Source organism: Pseudophryne corroboree, chromosome 4, assembly GCF_028390025.1.
Source record: "Pseudophryne corroboree isolate aPseCor3 chromosome 4, aPseCor3.hap2, whole genome shotgun sequence".
Taxonomy (NCBI): Eukaryota; Metazoa; Chordata; class Amphibia; order Anura; family Myobatrachidae; genus Pseudophryne; species Pseudophryne corroboree.
The window spans coordinates 524,469,788-524,494,723 of NC_086447.1; the positions used below are offsets into that span (position 1 = coordinate 524,469,788).

Sequence of the window (24,936 nt, forward strand, 5' to 3'; positions counted from 1 at the left end):
ATTCTGTAAAAAGATGTTGATATGCTCATTGACATTTTATGTGATCGTGACATTTTTATGTATTAATCACTGAAGTTGAACTTTTAATTTGATGTGTATATACCTAATTGATGTGATATACAGTGCCATTGTAAAGCGCACTTAGACCTGTATTTTATGTTGTGTTTTATCGAGCCTCATCTAACAGGAGGTTTGTCTAAGTTGCAGCTCAGTCCTTTTCCACTTAGCGCCTAAGGGTACCCCCTCTTTTATATATATATATATATATATATGTATGTATATATATATATATATATATATGTAGATATAGTGTATATATGTATATACACTGCTCAAAAAAATAAAGGGAACACTAAAATAACACATCCTAGATCTGAATGAATGAAATATTCTTATTAAATACTTTGTTCTTTACATAGTTGAATGTGCTGACAACAAAATCGCACAAAAATTATCAATGGAAATCAAATTTATTAACCCATGGAGGTCTGGATTTGGAGTCACCCTCAAAATGAAAGTGGAAAAACACACTACAGGCTGATCCAACTTTGATGTAATGTCCTTAAAACAAGTCAAAATGAGGCTCAGTAGTGTCTGTGGCCTCCTCGTGCCTGTATGACCTCCCTACAATGCCTGGGCATTCTCCTGATGAGGTGGCGGATGGTCTCCTGAGGGATCTCCTCCCAGACCTGGACTAAAGCATCCGCCAACTCCTGGACAGTCTGTGGTGCAACGTGGCATTGGTGGATGGAGCGAGACATGATGTCCCAGATGTGCTCAATTGGATTCAGGTCTGGGGAACGGGCGGGCCAGTCCATAGCATCAATGCCTTCGTCTTGCAGGAACTGCTGACACATTCCAGCCACATGAGGTCTAGCATTGTCTTGCATTAGGAGGAACCCAGGGCCAACCGCACCAGCATATGGTCTCACAAGGGGTCTGAGGATCTCATCTCGGTACCTAATGGCAGTCAGGCTACCTCTGGCGAGCACATGGAGGGCTGTGCGGCCCCCCAAAGAAATGCCACCCCACACCATTACTGACCCACTGCCAAACCGGTCATGCTGGAGGAAGTTGCAGGCAGCAGAACGTTCTCTTTGGCGTCTCTAGACTCTGTCACGTCTGTCACATGTGCTCAGTGAGAACCTGCATTCATCTGTGAAGAGCACAGGGCGCCAGTGGCGAATTTGCAATCTTGGTGTTCTCTGGCAAATGCCAAACGTCCTGCACAGTGTTGGGCTGTAAGCACAACCCCCACCTGTGGGCGTCGGGCCCTCATACCACCCTCATGGAGTCTGTTTCTGATTGTTTGAGTAGACACATGCACATTTGTGGCTTTCTGGAGGTCATTTTGCAGGGCTCTGGCAGTGTTTCTCCTGTTCCTCTTGCGCAAAGGCGGAGGTAGCGGTCCTGCTGCTGGGTTGTTGCTCTCCTACGACCTCCTCCATGTCTCCTGATGTACTGGCCTGTCTCCTGGTAGCGCCTCCATGCTCTGGACACCACGCTGTTAGACACAGCAAACCTTCTTGCCACAGCTCGCATTGATGTGCCATCCTGGATGAGCTGCACTACCTGAGCCACTTGTGTGGGTTGTAGGGAGGTCATACAGGCACGTGGAGGCCACACACACTACAAAGCCTCATTTTGACTTGTTTTAAGGACATTACATCAAAGTTGTATCAGCCTGTAGTGTGTTTTTCCACTTTAATTTTGAGGGTGACTCCAAATCCAGACCTCCATGGGTTAATAAATTTGATTTCCATTGATAATTTTTGTGCGATTTTGTTGTCAGCACATTCAACTATGTAAAGAACAAAGTATTTAATAAGAATATTTCATTCATTCAGATCTAGGATGTGTTATTTTAGTGTTCCCTTTATTTTTTTGAGCAGTGTATATATATATATATATATATATATATATATATATATATATATTTCATTGTAAAACTACTAATATTCTAAGAAGTAGATTTATGAATAGACAGTAGCTCTCATTTTATTTAGTTTTCAAGTTGTACAATTACAAATAAAATAATAATGGATATTGTCATCAGTTTGTTAATTGTTAGTTGTTATCCTATGCAGTTATCTCATTTCTGAAGCTGTCCCATTACATGTTAATTTTATGTTTGTTGGAAAACTATACTTAGCACACATACTGTATACCGGACTGCAGTTTTTCTAAAACACCACTTACCTGGCTCTCTGGATTCTTGCTGCTCCTTAAGTGGTGTCTCTATGGAATACAGTTTGTTAAAACATATTATGGTATAAAATACTAAGCTATTTCTAAGAAAAATATTTACTGTAAAAGGGATTCAATTATTCTAAATTGTTGGTGCTACAATGCTGACAGAAGCTATTGCATTGGCATTACCATATTATAAAATATAACTATTGCCAACACAATAGTTATAATGTCATTTGTATGAGTCAATAGTATTAAGAATTAATAAATGATTCATAAGATAATTATATACTTTGCATTAGTAAGAATGTATGACCATTTTAAATTGCTTAGGAATTTTATTTTGAATCTTAAGACAAAATTTGTTACAGGATGTTTGAGACAGGTGGGACATGTTTGTGGTTAGCTTCATTGCAGTGCTGTCCCAGTGAGAAGAGAATTCTGCATACTGGCAGAAAGATCCCACAGAGACTAAGCAAAGACATTCATTAATAATTCATAATTAATTAATTAATAATGAATAATTATAATTAATAATTATAAATGTGATCATTAATAAATCTTGCCCTGAATGAAAAGTTGTTGCCATTTTTTATTTGATCAGGAATCTTTTCTTTACCCAGTTTCCAGTGATTTATTGCAATCTCATTCAGGAATGATTTTTTACTATTTGTATTCCACAAAATTATTATTATTGCTCTAGTTCTAAATGTATTTGCTTTATAAGCTATTTTGGCTTATATTCATTGATAATTATTTATTGTTCTTGTTTAAGTAGAAAAATATTTTTCATTTTCTGTAATGGACAGTTCAATCTGCTTCTGACAATATTCTGTATAACAATGCAGCTGCTATCACTCAATCTTGTTTGCTTTAAGTCTATTTATCTGATTTGTGTTCATAATTGTAAGGGTGCAATTCAGGATAAAGTGTGTGATGATAAGGAACAAAATGGCTTTCAATCCTCCATTTTATATTGCTTGTTATGTGCTGTCTGTTTTAGGTTATTAAAAGCTTAAAAATTCCCCTTACTTATGTTAGTATTGCAGACACATAGCTGGAAAGTCCCTAGCTACCTGTATAATTAAAGATCTCATATTGTAAGGCATTTGTTCCACTGCTATTTGCATACATACTTTAATACTGCTGAAAAGGTTAATACCACAACTTTCCAAGTTTTTCCAGTCTCATGTCACTTCCTCTTTTGTGTTTGAAGCTACTGATGTTTGTAACCATCCTACGCCAGGTGGTTCAAGTGAAATCTTATGCAACTTCTCCATCAGAGAAGTCTCATAAGTGTATGGTCACCTTAAATGATATTTGCAGCAATACTTTGGCACTCTACATAAAAAACTCAAAACATTCAGAGAAAACATCATCAAGTCACAGAAGTGTGTTCATTATGTCAAAGAAATAAATATTATTAAAATGTGATACTTTTCACATAGAATAACATTAAGCATTTGTAGTGCATGCATGGTTCATATAAAAATTATGCAGCATACAGGTTTTCTGAATGATCAGATTAAATTAAGGCCAACCTACACATCAAAATGCTAACTACAGGATTTAAGTGTTGCACGTACACTACATTATCCAAAAATACTAAGTGTAAGCAAGTGCACCTAAGAAATGCAGAGTTTGTGAACCAGCTACTGACAAAAGATATTTTCCAGTACAGAGTTTAAAATGTCATTTGTGTTTATAGTGGAATGTCACAAGATTTTTATTTTTAATAAATTAGCAAAATTCACCCCAAATTTTTTTTTCACATTGTCATTATGGGTATTGTGCGTAGAATTTTGAGGGAAAAAATGAATTTATTCCATTTTGAAATAAGGCTGTAACATAACAAAATATGGAAAAAGTGAAGCACTGTGAATACTTTCCGGATGCACTGTATACAACTGGGAAAGCCATAGCATTTATGAGTGTCAGAGACAGGTACAAATACTGTAGTAAATGATGGTCATGATGATGACAGTCAACAGCACTAGCAATCTCGTTATTTGCTTTTTGAGAATACTCTTTTGACTCTGGTTGGTGCTTTATTCATGTCTTGGGCATAGACTATGCTTATATTGTTGTTTCTACTGTAATAGAGAAGTTTTGTAGTTTATTTGATGTCTAATAGGTACAGATGTAGGCACACTCATTGAGGCTACATCTGCAACAAACAGACACTCTTAGTGTGGCTAGGCACATCTGAGTCTATCTGTAGCTGCATATTTAGCTGCGTCATTGCAAATAGGACACATGTGTGCATGTTAGACGTGTACATGATCATGCCTAATAAGGCTATGTCTATAACATGTCTATTGCACATAATATATGTAGTTTACCACACCGGACATAGGGGGTCATTCTGATCCGTTCGCTCGCTGTTTTTTATCGCAGCTGAGCGAACGGGTACCCACTGCACATGCGGCAGTGCCGTAGTGTGCCGACGCATGCCAGACGGCTGAAGGCCGTAGCTGGGCTGCGATCGCCTCTGCCTGATTGACAGGCAGAGGCGGTCGCTGGGCGGGAGGGGGCAGAAAGGTGGCATTTGGCTGCTGTTTCGAGGGCATGGTCTGGCCAATGCAGGCGTGGCAGGACCATGCAGGGAGTGGCCTGCAGCGGCTGCGTGACGGGGAGTGACAAGTAGCTCCCGACCAGCACGCTAATGCTGCGCTGGTCGGGAGCTACTCTTGAAGTGCAAAGGCATTGCTGCTGTGCGATGCCTTTGCACTTCTGTGGGGGGGGGGGGGCGGCACTGTCATGCGGGGCGGACTAGCCCTGTGCTGGGCATCCCCCCGCATGTCAGTGTGAATGATCGTAGCTGAGCTAAATTTAGCACAGCTACAATCATCTCAGAATGAGGGCCATACTGTACTCTAAGAGGTAAATTAACTAAGAATCATATTTGCATGCGATTACATTATCTGGCATATTTAGCATTTTAACTCTGAAATTTACTAAACCTAAACACAAGCGTAAAATCAGTATTTGAACCGCAAAACATGGCCAAATCTGCAAATAGAAATCAATACACCATCAAATCCACTAACAAATACTTTCAATTAAAGATGAGTAGTTTGGATTTTAGAAAATCCAAATGTGCCCAAACTTCCGGGATCTGAGTCTACCCAAGTCAGGGCATTGGTGTTCCCACCAGACTCGGATTCCAGATGAAGGAAAAACAACTTACTCCCAGCATCAAATTCTAGCAGATTTTGGTTTCTATAAAAGGGACCTGCATTGGTGACTTGGTGCCATTTTACTGTTCTCAGGCACGTTGCTGTGTGCTGCCCTGTACTCTGACGGTTCAATTGGCTGTGCTGTGTCCAGAGACTCCAGACTCCATACCAGTGGCTGTTTTGTGTCCAGTCTCCATAAGAGTGGCTGTGCTGTGTCCATTAAGTGGCTATACAGAAGTGGCTGTCTAGTGTCTATCAGCTTCAGTGCTGCTGACGCACCTGTCCAGTGACCATCTGCTCCAGTACTGATGACATACCTGTCCAGTGCCAATACACTCCAGCATAAAAAAGTTTAAAAAGTTTTTAAAGTTTTTAAAAATGTTTTAAAAACTTTTTTTACGGTTTAAAACGTTTTTTAAAAAGTTTAAAAAAGTAAGTTAAAATAAAGTTTAAAAAAGTAAAAATAAACCTTTATAGTCAAGAGAAGTTAACAAACAATAAAATAGAAAAAAAAAGTTTTTTTGTGCTGAATCCCACTGTGTATCTATAACATACTGTAGAAGTACTGTGACTCTGCAGGCCATACCCCACTGTGTATCCATAACATCTATAACATTCATGTACTGTGACAATGCAAGTCATATCACACTGTGTTCACATAAGCAATGTGAGTCCGCAGTGACATTTGCTGTGTGGCAATGTTTCAAAGTTGTGCTATAAACTGCCATGTGTTTTGTGCCACTGCTTTTTCACTTTGTAACCAGCCAGCTCACTGCATTCTTTGGCCTAAAGCGGATTATAACAATATTGTGAGCTGTGAGGTGGTCAAAATTGACTGGACATTAATGGAAAGTAATGTTATTGAGGTTGATAACACTCTGGGAACAAAAAAAAAGGCCAACATTATATGATTTTAGCTCTTTGTGTCAATTTAAAAAAAAAATGCAAAACCAAAACCAGTCACAACTGTTTGCAAAACCGAACCCAAAATCCAAAAAACCAAACCAAAAAAACAAATCAAAATTCAAAATCAGATGAAGAATTAGAACCAAATCTAAAACCAACAAAAATGGTCTGGCGCACATCTCTACTTTCAATAGAAAAGAATACAACATGGAATTTTACTAAGAATCATACTTATTAACATGGAGCGAACTCAGGTCAAAATACTCTTTTCAAATACTGTAGATGTCCCCCTGTGCTGTGTGTTTGTAGAAGCCTTATGTGCTGCTCTGTGTGTAAAAGCAAAGAAATACTTACAAATCAGAATAAAAATTTGCTGGCTGCAACCCCCCCAAGCATGACCAATATCAGCCAGGTCTGGTTCTTTAAACATGGGGCGGGGGGGGGAAATAAGTAAGGTTTCCCTGAGGCACCCAAAGCATAATCTGCGATAAGTACCAGCATCTAGGAGAGAATCCCACTACATTGGGGCTGATAGGATAGCCCTCAGAGATACAATTACCCACAGTCATTGACCGTGGGTAATTAGATACCCCCTAAGTGTATTTGGATTACACCAGATGAATATGATACTGCTGCTGACTAGAACAATACGTTTTGAGTTCTGTATATTGGAGGAAATATGTTATTTTTTTTGTTCAATTATTTCAACTCATAAACTATATTAACTTTGTGGACAAGTGTGCATTAGCCCTAATATGTCTACAGTATGTAATATCATTCTTCAATTAATATATATACTTGCCTTTCTCTATTTCAAGTGCTTTCTTTATTGTCTCTCTTTCTTCAATCTCTATAGTTAAGAAATATTATGTATTAAATATTATTGCATACAAATCAGGTGGAAATGAAAACAAGGGATGTTATCCTATTACAGATTGTGGTTGTGGATTTTGAGGAGATTCCCATGATGTTCATCTCTCTGCAATAGTGGATCTGTGACAGTAGATGCTTAGATCACTTCTGGCGCAGAGGCAATTAATATGTTTTATTTTAAATGTACAGTATTTATTTTTAAATTATCCAGTATGTGGCTGCATCATGACATGTTTAAGGCATAGCTTATTGTGCTTTGAATGTATTTTCATGCAACTACACTAAATGCTATATAAAACTCAGAATTAACCTACAAATGCATTATTTTGGTGACAGACATGTTACGAGTAGCTCTAGGTGAAAATACGTCACACTCTACATGAGGCTCACAATACATAGTTGAACAAATAAGGCAAATCCCTTTAAAACAAATGTATACACTGGCAACCCTAAAAATTCTGTGCTAATTGTGTATAGATTGCTAAAACGGAAAAATGACAAAAATAGAAAAATAAAGTTTTACTCAGCTTTACATACAAAAAGTTTTCATATCGTCTATGAAACAAACTTGATCAGTGCATATCAATTTTGCTGAAGCAGATGTCATTGAAAAAAAAAGTTCTGAAAGAGTTACCTTTACTTATATCTGTTGGTTCTTGTTCAGTCTGCTTGGTGAGTTCTGCTGAAGATAATTTTAAATTTTGAATAGATTATTAAAGTTAAAGAGCACAAAATCCTCACTAAATTGCTTGACTTTAAAAAATGCAAAAGCCCAAGAATAAGAACATAACTAGAACAGTTCAGATTTAGATGTGGTTCATTACGACAATGTTCAAATGTTCTTACTCACATTTATAATCACTAAAATTAAAATATGACCTGGTTGAGTCACTTCTTCATCTTTAGAAAATATTATTTAAAACAAATTAAATATTTCAATAAAGGTGTCTGTTTATTTTCTTATCATTCATTGATAAATATTGTAATGCATATTAAATATCCATTGTACATTTTGAATCATTAAAACATTATTTTAGACACCTGCATGTTTCCCCTGGGTAAAGTCTTTCTGCTGTATATACATATATATATATATATATATATATATATAGGGTTGTGTATGTGTGACCAGCGGTCAAGAGACCGGCAGTGGAATGCCAGCAGGGGGGCAGCACAGATGTGCTCGCCATGCTGCGGGCTTGGTGGTGACTATGGGTGTCGTGGAATAGTCCCTGCTAGTCGGCATACAGTCTGTCAGGACTCTCAGGGGGCGGGATTTAGGGGGAAGTGTTGTCACCGCCGGTCACATAATTACATCTCGTATCATATATCTAATTGCTTGATTCTCATAGAATAATAAGTATCCAACCATTTATTATGGTAATTTATAAAGTGTGCTGTTCCACTAGAGTCTACTTAAATAGGTGAAGTTGAATATGTATATATAGATTGTTGTGTCATATCACCTATTTTCTTTAGAGTTGAAAAGAAAAGGCATGAGATAAAGTGAATGTTGTTAAAGCTACATGTAGTAAATGAGAGCATTACAATATTACAATAGCATACTGTATTCCATTTATAGCATCATAGAATTTTAAACATGTGTGTCTGTCATTCAGTCCACTGACCACAAAGTCATGCTTCTAGTGCGGCATTGCTATTGCAGGTTCTCGCTGTAAGTTTACTTTTCTCTATCCATGTGTACACTGTAGGTTGACTAATATCAACATTATTTTAAATCTCAAAATTGTGTAATGTGGAATAAGCTCCTCCTAACATACTGTATGGTTTTTTTTTTACTTTTTAAGAAATGTAGAGTTTGTGAGCCAGTTACTGAGAAAACAAATAACTCTTTCTTTAATGTCTATTATGGGCTAAGGTTAATATCTTACTGGGTATGCATTTGTTACAAGTCACTTGACTGAAATGGAAACTACTGTACAGTATGTTCTCGGGGGGAAAAAGCTTTTGCTTAGTTTTATTTTTATATGTATCATTTTATAAATGATTCCTTATTTGGAATATAAAGATGATGCTGTACTCAAAGGCTTCATCTTGGTTCCTGGTTTGCTATACAGAGATGATATTATACCCAAAGGCTTGAGGTTTACCACCACCATATGGTTTACATTTTACATACAGTACTTACAAATAATAGCTTGTTAAGAGAGGCTGAAATAAGTATTGTACTGTATTGGAATTATTGGCATATTTGAACAGTAATGCCATAAATTGTTAAAGATCAAAACATAATAATGAAATGAATTCTAAATAATAATCTGGGGTTGTTATGAAGTGTACGAGCATACCATGATAAATTATATTCTTACTGCTGTGAGTATAATTTTTTAAAGCCACAAACATTTAATGCAACAGTGATTTATTATCATGTAGTAGTACTGCAAGTGTGCTTTATGAATCATGAATAAAGAGCAAATTGCTAATAAATTCCCTTTTCTAATGTTTTAAGATTCTTCATTAGTTTTAGTTAAATCTAGTTTCAGTTGTAAAAAGTCCCCAATAACCACTTGTCCAAATAGTTTTCTTAAAATGTATTCCTTTTATCAATATTTTACAATGATGTTAACTCTTGAATTGCAAGAAAAATTATCTGTTCAAAGTGTGCAATAAATTTAAGCAAAGCTGCCTTAACACTATTTTCAGAGGGTTTCCCAAAGATTACCCTTCACGTAAATACACAATGAGCAAGAATTGAAATAGAGTTTAAAGGTGCTAGGTTATAACCATGTAGATGGTTATAACCTAGTGCCTTTAAACTCAATTTAATTTCTTGTTCATAACGATGTTATCTCTTTTACTATATTTAGATGACTGAAAGCAAATTATGATTTAAAGGGTAGTTTCAAATTACAGAGTATAGTGTAAGGGTCAAATTCACTGTGATGTATAGCTAAAGCTTGTATTTAGTATTCTGTTGATCAGAGATTTAGTGTAGTGTACCTATAAATTAATGTTGCAAAAGACTAGTATTAAATAAACTTACCTTTATCTATTTCAGGTGCTTCCTTTATAAGCTCTCTGTCTTCAATCACTATTAATAATAAAGGCAATATATTAAATGTTATATTGTACAATGCAGTCACAAGGGAAGATTCTATATACTGTAGCATAGATTCCCAAACTGGGAGACACAGGGTATACGTGGACTTGGTGGTCAAGAACAAATTTAGAAGTGCAACCCTGCTTACTACCAGAAAACTATGCCTAAAGATTACAGGTAAGTACAATTTTCTTAATTTAATAATGTTTGCTGAATATCTCAGAAAAAATATTTTGGCTTATGGGTTCCATGAATCAATTGTAATCTAGGGCACGTGAATCAGTAAAGTTTGGGAATCACTACTACTGTATACAGAATAGACGGAAATCTTAAATATGAAGTAAACTGAAAGGTTTTTTTAGAATAAATAATTATAACCAAAATAAAACATAAAACAAACACTCAAGTAAAGCTAATACAACTAGGGAATAATTCACTTATTTATATTAACAGAAATACAGTATATTTACAAAGTGAAAGTGAATAAGCATACAATTTTAATGGTACTGTAGATAAAAAGCCAACATCTTTTCAAACAATTAATGTTTTAATGTTATGTAAATCTATTATGTAACACCTTTCATATTATGTAGCAATTTAATATGATAATAAAGATCATTATTACAATTTGCATTATATAAAATAATAGATGAAGGTTAATAACTCTCAGGATTAATATATAATTGGATGAAATAGAGCGGCAAATGTTATACAATAAACTAAACTTCTAATAAGTAATTAATTCTTATGGTAAATAATGAAAACATTCTGTGTATTCAGAATGATAATTAATTGTTATTTAAACCAATAGTCATTCGAAGTTATGTTTAATTTGAATTGCAATTATACATGAAATAGACTTTGCCGGAATTCACTATTCTCAGTTACTTAAAATTGTGCTAATACAATTAAATATTTTCTATTTTGTTATATTTAAATTGAATAGATTTTCAAGCTTCTGGAGTTTAAACAATAGGCCCAGTGGTTCTTTTATAGGAAAATTATTTCATTTAAACTTAAATTTTTGACTCAAGAAATTTGATCAATGGTTTTAGACAGTCACTGCTGTTCAGGAGAGCCTGTCAATTCACAAAGCCTGATCATTATAAGTGTGGTTGTAGCCGATAGCGAATACAGTGGTACAATCCCTTTATTGCACTTTTATGAGGGCTTGACTAATGGTGAATACTGGTGCACTCAACGTTACTGTTATTTGATTTTAACATATTGATTTTACCTGTGGGTACAACATTACCGATAAACCAGTTATCTGCCCCTTAACTCATCCAATATCTATTGACATGAACCCCTGATGAAGTCCTTCAGGACAAAACGTGTCGGGTATTGTTTTGCCGTAAGAACATCAGACATCCTTTAAGAGACACCATTGTATGGAATATATTGCTTGTATCATGTCTTCTATGAAATTGGAATCTGTATTTTAATATGTCTGTCGCTTAAATTGTATGCAGCATTTTATGCTTACCATAGAGCATTGTGCATGGATAATATGTGAATAAATTGAACGTTTTTTATTAAATTGTGGTCTGAATTTGGAAGAGTATTTCATTTAAGTCAACACATCCAGCTCCCTTAGACATCCTGTGTTTTATACACGACAAAAGAGGTGATCTCCCAGCGACGCTATGTATGACTTCCTGATCCGTATATGTTCCTGTTCCTCAGAGAGAAAACACAATACGCAATATGTCCATTAGCATATGGTTGTACTTTGATGGACTTCTAAAGTCACTCCTCTTAGTGACTGACCTGGGTTAAATGAGATGCATTCACGTAACAGTTTCTTTAATACTGCATGCACTTGACCTTCATCAGCTTATCTACACCAGGCTTACCTTTCTTATAAGCCCTATGTGCGTTGAAAGGTATCTTTTCCGGTCTTTATGAGCATTATGATTGAATATAAATGTACTGATATACGTCTTTGTTTTTTTCCTGTATGGACACGTAACGTTTCCGATATGCGGTTCAACATGACAAGTATGAACTTCCGCGTTTGCGGTCTAACAACCGGAAGTAAGACGCATCAGGTGATAACAACATCCGGTTAGGACGGGCCGCGGACGAATCGGAAGATCAACAAACGGTCTCCAAGGAGACCTATTTACATCACGAATACGGACATCCGGTTGACGACAATGCGCGGGGTCACATGACCATCTGCCAACCGGGACTTTGTGGACATGGACACTCGGGATTTACAATGGACATTATCTGGAATGAACTATTCCTGTAGTCCATTCCGGACTTTCATTAATACCAATTTAATGAAATTAATGTTTTTTTATGTTATTTGGTAACTATTTATATAAATTGACAGCTGAATAGGACTATACAGTCATGTATTATAACTATATGGCAAATGTGAAAGAAGATCATGTTTTTTATTATATTATTGAGAATAGTGGAACCCGATTGGCCAGGGCCGATATGTGGCATGGTCAGTCAGGGATAAAAGGGCGAGGAGACCACTTCCAATATATGCCCTGAGGAAGGATTGAATCCGAAACGCGTTGGCATTCTATAAGGGAACCCTGGACCTGACCCTTCCACGGTGGTTGGCGGTACTTTGTGGGTAATTTTTTCTTTATTGCCAAATTGCCAAAAATTGAGAACATCTACCCATATCCATCCTACCGGTATTATTGGAAGCGGTTTTTTGGTCTTAGAGAGAGGGTACCGTGTAAAACTGTTTTGTGTTGTATTGTACGAGTCTTTTTACGTCCCACAAAGTTGGTGGGTACAAATATTTTTTAATAAATACACTTTTTACTATTCGCTGTCATTTGGGATCCTTTTGAGTGGAGACAACAAAGATGTGGATATAAAGACCGGAAAAGATACCTTTCAACGCACATAGGGCTTATAAGAAAGGTAAGCCTGGTGTAGATAAGCTGATGAAGGTCAAGTGCATGCAGTATTAAAGAAACTGTTACGTGAATGCATCTCATTTAACCCAGGTCAGTCACTAAGAGGAGTGACTTTAGAAGTCCATCAAAGTACAACCATATGCTAATGGACATATTGCGTATTGTGTTTTCTCTCTGAGGAACAGGAACATATACGGATCAGGAAGTCATACATAGCGTCGCTGGGAGATCACCTCTTTTGTCGTGTATATTGTATTCATAGAGGAGTGGTGCTCCTCTTTTGGGGATCTGCCGAGCTGAAGCTAGGGCGCAAGTTATTGTTTCAATCCATTTTTTGATCCTGTGTTTTATATATATATATATATATATATATATATACAGTATTACATATAATCAAATGATTTGATTTCACTCAAAGAAAACACATTTCAGTTACCTTTACTTATTTCTGTTGGTTCTTGCTCAGGTTGCTTTGCAGGTTCCTCTGATGAAGATAATTTTAAATAGTAGGTGTAAAATAAAAATATTACTTTAATTATAAAAATAAAAAGAAAATTTTAAATGGTATTTTCCCACAGGTATGATCACTGAAATTCAAAGATTACCTGTTTGAGTCACATCCTTTTCCTTCAAAACATCTCTCTCTGTAATAATAAAATAATTACATTAAAGGATGTTTTACATTTTTGATTTTGGTCAATAAGTGCAAATTTAAAAATCCATTGGACATGAACAATTGACAAAAATGCATTTTAAACTCCTGCAAGAGTCCCGTGTAAATTCCTTCTACATCATTTATCATTGCTGAAAATCAGTGGAGTCACAGCCCCTTTTGACACCTAATGTGGGCGTTCACAAAACAGGGGCAAGGCCTCATGTGAGTGGGTGGTCTCATGGCCTACAAGGTGACAGGAGCCAGGTGCTGCATGTAATGTTAATGTGCAGCACCCGGCTCCTGTCACTGAGCAGGCGCTGGCATTTTGGTTTCACCCCTTGGCGGGTGACACCCAGGTGCAGCCCACACCCCCAGCACCCCCGTTATGACGTTGCTGCTGAAAATGAGTATTTAAATAAAAAAAAGAATTCTCTTAATAAGAATGTGAATAAGCTGCGCAAAGATGAAACACGCATCTAAGTTAAAGTGAAACTGGTCTGTGCATGGAATAGTCCACATGAGAAAACACAGGTACTGTATTAGTTAAAAGAAATTGTATTGTTGTGTATTATCCCTAATAAATGCCTAATATTAGAAACTGGACAGACACTAAAAAAATAATGTTTGTTTTGTGACTGGGGACAGAAAAGGACTAGGCTGAGATGATTCATTTTTTTTTAAAGAACTGTTTATTTGAAAGATTTTTTTTATAATACAGCATTGTAATTTCATCAAGAATGCAATATAAACAGTAGAGAAGGTGGGGATTGCGGGTGAGAAGAGAGGGTGGGGGGGTGTGCAACGACACTCCAATGCGAAGCAGAGAAAATTGTTTATAGGCATACTCTTAATCTCAAACACCAAGAGAAAAACATTGTAGTAATTGTGGCACCAGCCCTAGGAGATAACACCTCTGTCAACTGCAACCCCATGTTAAAGGTAATATAGACTTACATAACCTCGTTTCTTTACAAACCACAGGTGAGAGGGGGGGAGCATCATGAAAACGTAACCACGTTGCCCATGTTTTAGAAAAAATGGAGGATCTACTCTCCACTATACTAGACAGGAATTCCATCTGATAGGTGTTCCAAATGGCAATTGTAATAGCAGCCATGGATGGAATAGTATCGGATTTCCAATGGGAAGCAATCCTGCACTTCACCGCACTGGTGATGTGCCAGATTAGTCTCTGATCCGCTCTTTCTACACCCTGGATCTCCCGCGGGAGAAGGAAAAAGGAAGGGGTGAAGGGGACCCTAGTGTTAGTGATGCTAAAGATCAGCCTTTTGGCTGCTAGCCATAATGTAGAGATTTTTGGGCATTCCCAATATATATGGAGCAGGGAGCCCTCCATCCCACAGCCCCTCCAACAGAGGCCTGAAGAATTCAGGAATATACGCTTCAAACGAGATGGGACCAAATACCATCTCATGTAAATTCTATAGGAGTTTTCTCTATGTCTCACTGCTGTAGAGGAGGCTACCATACCTCGTCTAATTTGGACCCATGTGTCAGGACCCAGCTGTTCTCGGAAATCTGTTTCCCAAGCAACCTCATGTTTGGCCAAAGGGGGTTGTTTATATTTAAGCATCATCTGATATAATGTAGAGATAAGACCCTTAGACAGTGGTCGACGGAGGCAGAGCCTCTCCAGTGCAGACCCAGACCATACTCCTACTCTCCAAGACCAGGCAGAGTGAAAGCTACGCAACTGCAAATATTGGAAAAAACATTGGTGCGGTAAGTTGAATTTGTCCTGTAGGGCGGCAAAAGCTGGAAATCCTCATAAAGGAGCTAAGTCATTAAGAAACAGCAAGTAATGAGATTTCCAGCTTCTAAAATTATGGTGACCACTACCCTCAGGGAATGCGGGGTTATCCCAAAGGGGGTAAAGCGTAGGAGGGGAGGAGATGAATGAGTAGGTCTTACATAGCCTATCCCATAGAGTGAGAGTTAAGGCAATAGATGGGAATCAGGACAGATTGGGGGGTCGTTGAGCTCAGGGAATCCAGAGCAGGGTGGAGACCAAAGTCAGCTGTGTAAGGGTAGATTCAAGCTGTACCCAACGTCTAGTGGAGCTATGGACATGCCACTGAGTGGCCTGTTATAGATGATCTGCATAGTAGTAAAGCCTCAAATTTGGGACCTCCCTCCTTGGTCCCACTAAACAGATTCTTAAGTCGAACCCTAGGTCTCTTGCCAGCCCACAGGAACAAAGACAACTTTTTCTGTAAATTTATAAAGACGTGTGAGGGTATTGTGACTGGTAGAGCTTGAAAGAGATAAAGCAATCGGGGCAAAACATTCATTTTTAAAGCGTTTACTCTGCCTGTCCAAGAGATAAACTGACCTGACCATTTTGTGAGATCTGCCAAAATCGAATTGATAAGCCTTGGAAAATTGGAGGCAAAAAGTTGGGAGTACTGTTTAGTCAGGTAAATTCCCAGGTACTTCATACGTGAATGTTTCCATTTGAAGGAGAAGCTCGAGGCCAAGGACAGTCTAAGCAGGTTGGAGAGGAAGAAGTCTAAAACTTCCGATTTCGAATCGTTAATTTTGAAATTGGAGATGTAACTAAAATACTGTAAAATCTGGAAGAAATTGGGAAGGGAGATAAGTGGTTTAGAGACAGTGAGTAGGATATCATCTGCGTATAAGGAAATTTTAAATTCATCTAGACCCACAGTGATACCCAAAACATCTGGGCAACCACGTATTTTGGAGGCCAGGGGCTCTACCATGAAGGCAAAAATAAGGGGGGATAGGGGGCATCCTTGCCTGGTACCATTATGTATTGTGAAAGGTTGAGAGGAGCAACCATTGACTAGTACACGGGCCATAGGAGAATTATATAGTGCGTTAATTCCCGATAGGAAATTATCTTTGAAACCATATTGGGCTAGGGTCCTATGCATATATAGCCAGGATATGCGGTCGAAGGCCTTTTCCGCATCTAAGCCTATGACCAAAGAGGGGGTTTTAGAGGTATTGATAAATTGGATAGTATCAACCCCTCTTCTAATATTGTCATAGGCTTGTCTACCCAGTATGAACCCCACCTGATCTGGGTGGACCAGATGGGATATCACCCCAGCGAGATGGTTAGCCAAGATTTTTGCAAATAATTTCAGATCTGAGTTTAACAGCGAAATGGACCTATAATTGCTGCAACTAGTAGGGTCTCGATCGGGCTTCGAGATAATGACTATTTCTGCTGCAGTAGTGGTGCTATCAAAAGAAGATCTGGTCAGAATATCATTGAAAAAGTCTTTCAGGAAGGGAGTAAGGGATGACCTAAATTTCTTATAATATAATGCTGGGAGCCCGTCCAGGCCGGGGGATGAGGAATTTTTGAGCGATTTAATTATAGAGTCAATTTCTGTAACAGTGATATCCATATTAAGAGATTGGAGTTGCATTGCCGACAGTTTTGATAGTGAGCAACTAGAAAGAAAATGCATCTATGCGGTTTTGCAAGTCTGCAGCATCGACAGGGTTGGGTAAGTTATACAGAGTGTGGTAAAACTCTTGGAAACTATTAGCTATTTTTTGAGGGTCATAGATTGATTTATTCTGGGAGTCATTAAGACACAGTATCCTGCTCCTTTGTTTTCGGGAACAAAGACGGGCAGCTAGGAGCGAGTCTGCCTTATCTCCATTAGCATAAAATTTATACTGTAGCCATCTCATCGTTTTGGCGGCTTTAGCAGAGAGAATCTGGTGTTATTGTCCTTTAAGAGCTAAGAGCTTGCTATAGATTGAATGTTTAGGATTCTGCTGATGTCTGCGCGTAAGAGCTTCAATCTGGCGTTCCAGACTCTCAATGGTTTGTGTGTCTTTTAGTTTCTGTGCTTTTGCCAGGGAAATAAAATGCCCTTGGACAGAAGCTTTGTGAGCTTCCCAGATTATGGCGGGGGAAACCTCCTGAGTGATGTTAAATTCAAAGAATTCATCTAGTGATCTCCTCGTCTGAAATTCCCATTTCAGGAGGAGTGAGGAGTTCAATCTCCACCGGAAAAAAGAATGCGAGGGACGCGAAGAGGACACCAACAGCGATATCGCCAGATGATCAGACCATACTACTGGAGTAACCCAGGCCTTAGATAATCCTTGGGTGGAACCACCATCAATTAGGAAAAGATCAATTCTATAATGGATTCTGTGGGGGACTGAATAATGAGTGTAGGTACACTCGGAGGGGTACAAAACTCTCCAGGCGTCAAATAGACCCTGTGAGAAGATAGAGTTGGCTAAACGTTTGGATTCTCTAACTGTGGCAGGGCTCGGTTTCTTAGAGTTGGAGCGGTCCCAATGAAGATCCGGAACTGCATTCCAGTCACCTCCGACGACCACCCAACCCTTGGAAAGTTTAGTCAGCCACGGGAAAAAATTTCTGTGGAAAGCACCCTGCTCCAGATTCGGGGAGTAGACTGAGACTGCCGTCGGTTATGACTGACCTAGGTTTAGTACAAGAATATTGAAACGTCCCTTCACATCAGAGAAAGATTGATCTATTGAGCAAGAGAGACTATGGTGTAGGATAATTTCCGTCCTTTTTGCTTTTTATCTGCGGAGGAGTAGAAAGCCTGGGGTACGCTCGAGAGGACAAGGATGGGTGAACAATCTTGAAGTGTGTCTCCTGCAAGAGAACTATGTCAGCCTTTTGTTTCTTAAAAAATTGTATTGCCATAGTCCTCTTGTGAGGAGAGTTTAAACCATTAACATTTAATGTTAAGATACTCAAGCTCATGGTGGATACCAAAAGAATAAAAAATAGACAATACGCCTAAGAAAACTAAGCCAGGAGCGAGAATGCACGGGGAAAGGAAAGGGCAGTGAAGTTAACAGAAGGCCAGGAAAAACAAAAAAGGTTGGTCTATAGACCAATAGTAAAACAAAGTATGGTCGGAATCTCAAGGACTCGGCAGACATCACAGTTGGAAGGCTCCATCTTCGAAGATGGGGCCCACTGCGATGTGGGGGGAGAACTAGCAGCACAACATAAAGGAGGAACATTATAAGTAAACCAGCTGTCAAGCCGGTGACGCAACTTGACATAGTAGATGCAAGCAAATACAGGTGGGACTGGGTAGTCCCCTACAGCTAATGTGGAGCCGTAAACATTCTTATCATATACAAAAGACTTAGCGGGTCATATTATCAATGAAATGGAGAGCAGCCTAACGTAAATCTTCCAAAATTAAGTCAAATGCAATAACTGCCTTGACAAAAGGAGTCAAGAACATATCTGCACCCAAGCCAGTGATACAGCTAGACCTTTCAAAAGAAAACAGATATGGGTCGGGGCTGGATTGGCCCCTACAGCTCCTGTGCATATGCATGCAATTAAACTAGTATTATGATGTCATTATAAATCCAGGTCGAAGGCACTACTCTAAAAACTAAGTGGATTACATACATTGGAACAGGTAATACATCATAAACATTACGCTACTAGGAATCAGCCTGAAGGTATAGCTGCCGTGAGAAGAACAGACATAGTATAATAACCATCAAAAAACAGAGGACGTAGAGTATAGGCACCTCTAAAACCTGAAAGAGAAAGGGTTAAACAAGCAAAGTGAAACATTTCAACAGTAATGGACATATGACATGCTAAGAAGCCATCTATGCAGACGACCACTCAGCTTGTGGTGGTGCACTCGATTTCGGGCTACGAGCTTGACTGCGAGAGGGAGACTCGGTAGAGGCAGATATGATTCCTAGTCTCTTGAGGGAGTCCAGCCCATTGTCAGGAGACTTAACAACCTGGGTCCTAAAATTGAACGAGAATTGGAGTGAAAATGGGTAACCCTATCTGTATAGAATCTTCCGGTCACGTAAGACTTTTGTGACCGGTAACATTTCCCGTCTCTTTTTCAATGTGGAGGGTGCCAGATCCTGAAACACAAGCAATTCAGATCCTTTGTACAAGACCGCCGGTACCCCTCGACATGCAGCCAGAACTTTCATTTTGACGTGGTAGAAATGCATCCGTAAGACAATGTCCCTTGGAGATTGGTCTGGGGGGGCTTCGCACAGAGGGCTCTGTGAGCTCTGTCCAACAGAAATTGGTCCTCTGTTGGGTCAGGGAGAAGGAGCTGAAACAAGCCAAACAGATAGTCTTTTAAAGCTGAAGTATCTTGAAGTATCTATGGATTCCGGAACATTCCTTATCCGCAGATTGTTCCGTTAGGATCTATTCTCCAAATCCTCAACATGCTCTTACAACGACTCCACTTCCGAGAGCAAATCAGACATCTCCTGGGTGATCACATCTTGATAGTTACACAGATCGTCCATTTTATTTTCCAGGGCATCTGTATGGGAACCCAAAGAGGAGAGATCTGATCTCAAGTCTTGAATGGCTGCTCTCAGCTCAACCCTGAAAGTGGATGTGATACATTGGACAAGAGAATCATACTGGTCAGAGTCAGTGGCAATGGGTTCATCTGACCTTGATGGAGATGATGAGGCGTTGGGAGTGATCTTCGGTGAAGCAGGCTGTTGAGACTAGTTTTTACCTCGTTTGGGGCCAAAGAATGAGGATGCAGCCTCCGTGGAGGGCTGATGATTTCTATTGGCCATATGCAGTCTGTAGAATTATTGTTTCACTGCTGAGGATATAGTGACATGGCTAGGAATTGCAATAGAGACCACAGGCGTGTATATGACTACATAAATGAGTGGACACGGGTGATAATAATGGAAGGGGCACCCAGATGTCCAGTAAGTACTAGACTGTCATTTGTGAATCTTCATGTGAGGCTAGAGAGGGTGAAAGTAGCAATAGACAATGGCTGCAGGGGACGGCCCATGCATCAGAAGCCACCACCCGCAACAACAGATTTTGAAAAGACCTAGAACGATCAGGAAGTCCCGACCTGCAGCGACTCCAATTTAAGATTTGTGTGTCCTCGTGAGGTCGTTCCTTCCTATGAGGAGGGTTTCCATTGTAGTTATCTGCGGCACAGTTCTGTAGAAATCTGGGAGGTTCAAGTGGCAAATGTAGGAGATATGAGTGTGATTTACAAATTCCAACAGAAACCTGCAGTGCTTGGAGATCAGATTCCCAATAAGCAGAGAGGACGGTGAAGCAGGTGTCCAGCTAGCAGAAAACAGCACAGCATGACAGGGGCTCTATGGATTGAGCTCTACTGTGTGACCACTTTTCTCACCAGGAATGGACCTGCGCTGCTGTGCAGTGGACAAGAGGCACCAGGGGGGTACAGAGGACACCCAGGCTGTCCACAGTTGGAGCTGAATTAAAATAGGAGAGGCCATTTACCGGCTTCCGCGCTGGCAGGATACCTCCAGTGGGGCTGCACAGCCACTCCAGGCAACAGCTCCAGGATCCCAGCGAAGGCCCCAACTCACAGGGGCTCCAAAGGAAGCTGTAGGTCACTTTAAACTACTGTGGCACTGTGCAGGGGGCGCCTATGTAGTAGGCACGTTTCGGGGCCCAACCGGCGCTCAGGAGAGCGAGACAATGCTGCCAACAATATATGTCTCTTATGAAAGTTGGCAAGGAAAGCTGCAGGTAAAATTCTCACTGTAGTAGCAGTAGTAATGGTACAACACATTAGTAACTGAAGTAGAAGGATGAACCATATGTACACAGGGATATCAGGCTTCCTATGTAATAAAGAAAAGATATGGTGCAGATGACACTGAACCGTACTGTGTATTTTTTTTCCCCTGTGACTATGTGCTGTAAGAGCCAGGAGTAGAAGCTGCAGCCAGAGTAAACCCCCTTATCCCTTCTATCCCCTCACCCCCAAAACACTGTTATGTGTACTTCCCTGTACTGCGTGTGTAGGACTTAAGATGGCCACCGTGCAGGGAGCCCAGGCAGAGAGACTGTACCAGGTCTATGTCTGCAGCTCCAGAGAAGCAGGCAGGAGGGTTCTCCAGGGGCAGATGAGGCCAGGAGACGGGGATCAGGCAGATGGTCTGCCGCTAAGCTGAGTGACGATGTGCGCTGTCACTCCGTTGCTGGCGCGGCTCAGTGCGTCCCACAATCGATGTCCCGGCTTTGTGAGGGCAGGAGGGCCGCAACCTGTGGAGACAGCAAGGGCTATCTCCCGGCTCCGCAGCGCACTCCTGTGACTGCTAGTACTCAGGGGGGAGGCAGAGGGGTGCAAACGGAGGGTATAGATAAACATGGGGCACTGTTCAAGGCTATTTCTAGGTGCAGCAGGCAGGATCTCACCAGACACACAGCCGTTGTGTTTGCCAGCCAGGCCACGCCCCCCGATATGATTCATTTTATATGTGACATTTGTATATCTGCATGCGTCTGAGTATGTATACAAAGCACAACGGAACTCGGCATGAAAAAAAGCTGTGGCCGCTGCATTGTAGCATTTCGTATACTTATTTAGAGACTCATTCACACACTGAAATATATGTTGTATACTCTATCTAATTAATCAGCACAGTCTCCTGGTGCATAATAGTCACATCATGTTTTGATTACATTTTTGGGGGGAAAAAACACAGACACTAGCAAAGTCTCAAGTGTCCTGGTGCGCCGAGAGAGGCTGTTTGACATTAGTGCAGCAATGATGTATGAGGACACATCTATATCATGCCAAATGTGGACTTAAGCTCCAACAAGCTCAAACATATTCAAAATGTTTTGAACATATTCAAACCTGTTTGTATGGCTCACAAACTCAAATCTAAAGTTTAAGTATTTAGAACTTTGTAATTGGTTCCAGTAACCTGTTTAAAAACTATTGCTAAATAATTGTAATCATCTCTAATTGAACCCCATCCTAATTGGCATCTCAAGACGATCTTTGTGCCCTGACAACTAGATTAAAAGTCACTTTCTGGCAAAATTATAGACCCATTGACCTTCACAATTCTGATGTGAAAAAATATTCTAATCTGATTATGAATACATTTTCTCCCCTGAATCCACAGTTTATCCACCCGGACCAGGTGGGATTTGTCCATGTGGCTTCTGACAATACACACAGGGTCTTTGAATTGGCTGAACGGATGCTACAAAAGACTCAGGACTTTATGCTCCTTTCTATAGATGCTTAGAAGGTGTTTGATTGCCTAAACTCAAAATTTCTTACCACCACTCTAACAAGCTTTGGTCTAATGGGTGAAATACTGCCCGCAATTTCCACTTTATATAGTAACCCTATAGATAAGGTCCTGAGCAATGGTTTCTTGTCCCCTCCCTTTTCCATCTCAAATGGCATGGGGAAGATGTGCCCCCTTTCTCCAATATTATATATATTTGCAATTGAGCTTTGCGGCTCCAGTTATTTATAGAGAATTTTTGGACATTCACTGCTCCAGTGGAGCCAAATGTCTATTCCCTCCCACATGTGCATATACAATCTTAGACACTAGGGTTAATTTTCTTGGGAGCTAATTAACCTACCAGTATATTTTTGGATTGTGGGAGGAAACTGGAGTACCCAGAGGAAAACCACGCAAGCACAGGGACAATATATCAAATTCACACAATTGGGGACTGGGTGGCAATCAAACCCATGACCTCAGTGATGTGAGAGAGTAATGCTAACCATTACACCATCCTTGCTGCCATAGCAAAATGAGTAACCTTTTTATTATAACTGTGGGCACATCTACTCACAAGCTAGGTTTATTTGCAGATGATGTATTATTATTTGTTACCAGCCCAGAGTCTTCCTTCCCTACTTTGCACAGAGTTATTCACGTATACAGTTCTGCTTCCATGTAGACATTAAATACTACCAAATTGGAGACATTGCCTTTCCAATTACCAAGTGCAACATTAACTTGCCTTAAAGATGTGAAGATTAATTTGAAACCTGTTTTCACTCTTATTATTGAACTCCCAAATAGTTGGTTTGGATATAAGATCTCTTGGCTGGGTAGATTGGCAGCATTAAAGATGCTGAATTTACCAAAACTTATGTACTTGTTTTGCACTATCCCTTATTTGGTTCCTAAACATTACTTTGTTCAAGCTCACAAATTAATCCTGACTTGTATCTGGAAAAACAAGAATAGCATACAGTACCGTATCACTGATTCACTTGGCCCAAATGGTTAGGATATCAGACTGACCATAACTTGATAGCATATTAAACTGCTTGCTTGATAGTGCAAGCCAGTGACTGGACCTTGCAACCAGACTCTAAACCTTGGGTGGATTTGGAAAAAGCTTTGTTATCATACTTTTCATTATCCCAACTGCTTTGGATCCCTCAGCATCTCTGTCCTTTATTTCCCAATTTTCCAAGATCACAGATTCACTTTGAGCATGGAATGACAATTTGTCCACCTCTAAAAGCTTAGTATTTCCTAACCTCTGGCTGCTCTCTACTGAGGGTCTCCACATGGCAAACTTGTGGTATCATAACAACTGATGTGGTGGGACTCAATAGCACCAAGCATCTTTTTTTGCTATTGTTTCAGTGAAAATGCATCTTAGACGCAATTTAATGCAATAGGATGCACGATCAGCTTCTGCTGATTAAAAATATATGCAGCATGCCTATATTCTTTGTGTAACTGCAGCTGTATCTACATCCGAAATGCCATGCTACAGTGTTTTCCAGGAAAACACTGTAGCATAGAATTTTGCATGCAAATACAATTGCAGTCACACACAGAAATTTCATCAAAGACACATTTTTGCAGAAAAAAATAGCAAAAAAAGATGCTCTGCACTACAGAGCATGGAGCAAAGATGTAAGCGGACACATTTGTTACTTGTCTCCCTGGGAACTGTGTACCTATTTACATATTAGCCACTGGGTTACTACTATGCTCAAGATACATGCCACTTTTAGCAAACTCCCCCTCTGGGTATTTTGGGGGTAATTCAGAGTTGATCGCAGCAGCAAATTTGTTAGCAGTAGGGCAAAACCATGTGCAGTGCAGGGGGGGGGCAGCTATAACATGTCCAGAGAGAGTTAGACATGGGTGTGGTGTGTTCAAACTGAAATCTAAATTGCAGTGTAAAAATAAAGCAGCCAGTATTTACCCTGCACATAAACAAAATAACCCACCCAAATCTAACTCTCTCTGCAAATGTTATATCTGCCCCCCCTGCAGTGCACATGGTTTTGCCCAATTGCTAACAAATTTGCTGCTGTGATCAACTCTGATTTACCCCCTTTATCCGAAATATTGACTGGCAACTCTAAAGGTGCCACTTGG

General features: G+C 39.5%; 1 protein-coding gene across 1 annotated transcript in view; it reads right to left on the reverse strand.

Moving 5' to 3' along the window:
• TRDN (triadin) overlaps positions 1-24,936 on the reverse strand; it is an 862,718-nt gene that overhangs the window by 134,614 nt on the left and 703,168 nt on the right. The window contains exons 45-50 of the mRNA XM_063919338.1: positions 13,706-13,744; positions 13,537-13,584; positions 10,153-10,200; positions 7,783-7,830; positions 7,078-7,125; positions 2,200-2,238 (exon numbers count right to left, since the gene is read on the reverse strand). Coding sequence (XP_063775408.1) covers positions 2,200-2,238; positions 7,078-7,125; positions 7,783-7,830; positions 10,153-10,200; positions 13,537-13,584; positions 13,706-13,744 — 270 coding nt within the window. The remainder of the gene's footprint in view (positions 1-2,199; positions 2,239-7,077; positions 7,126-7,782; positions 7,831-10,152; positions 10,201-13,536; positions 13,585-13,705; positions 13,745-24,936) is intronic.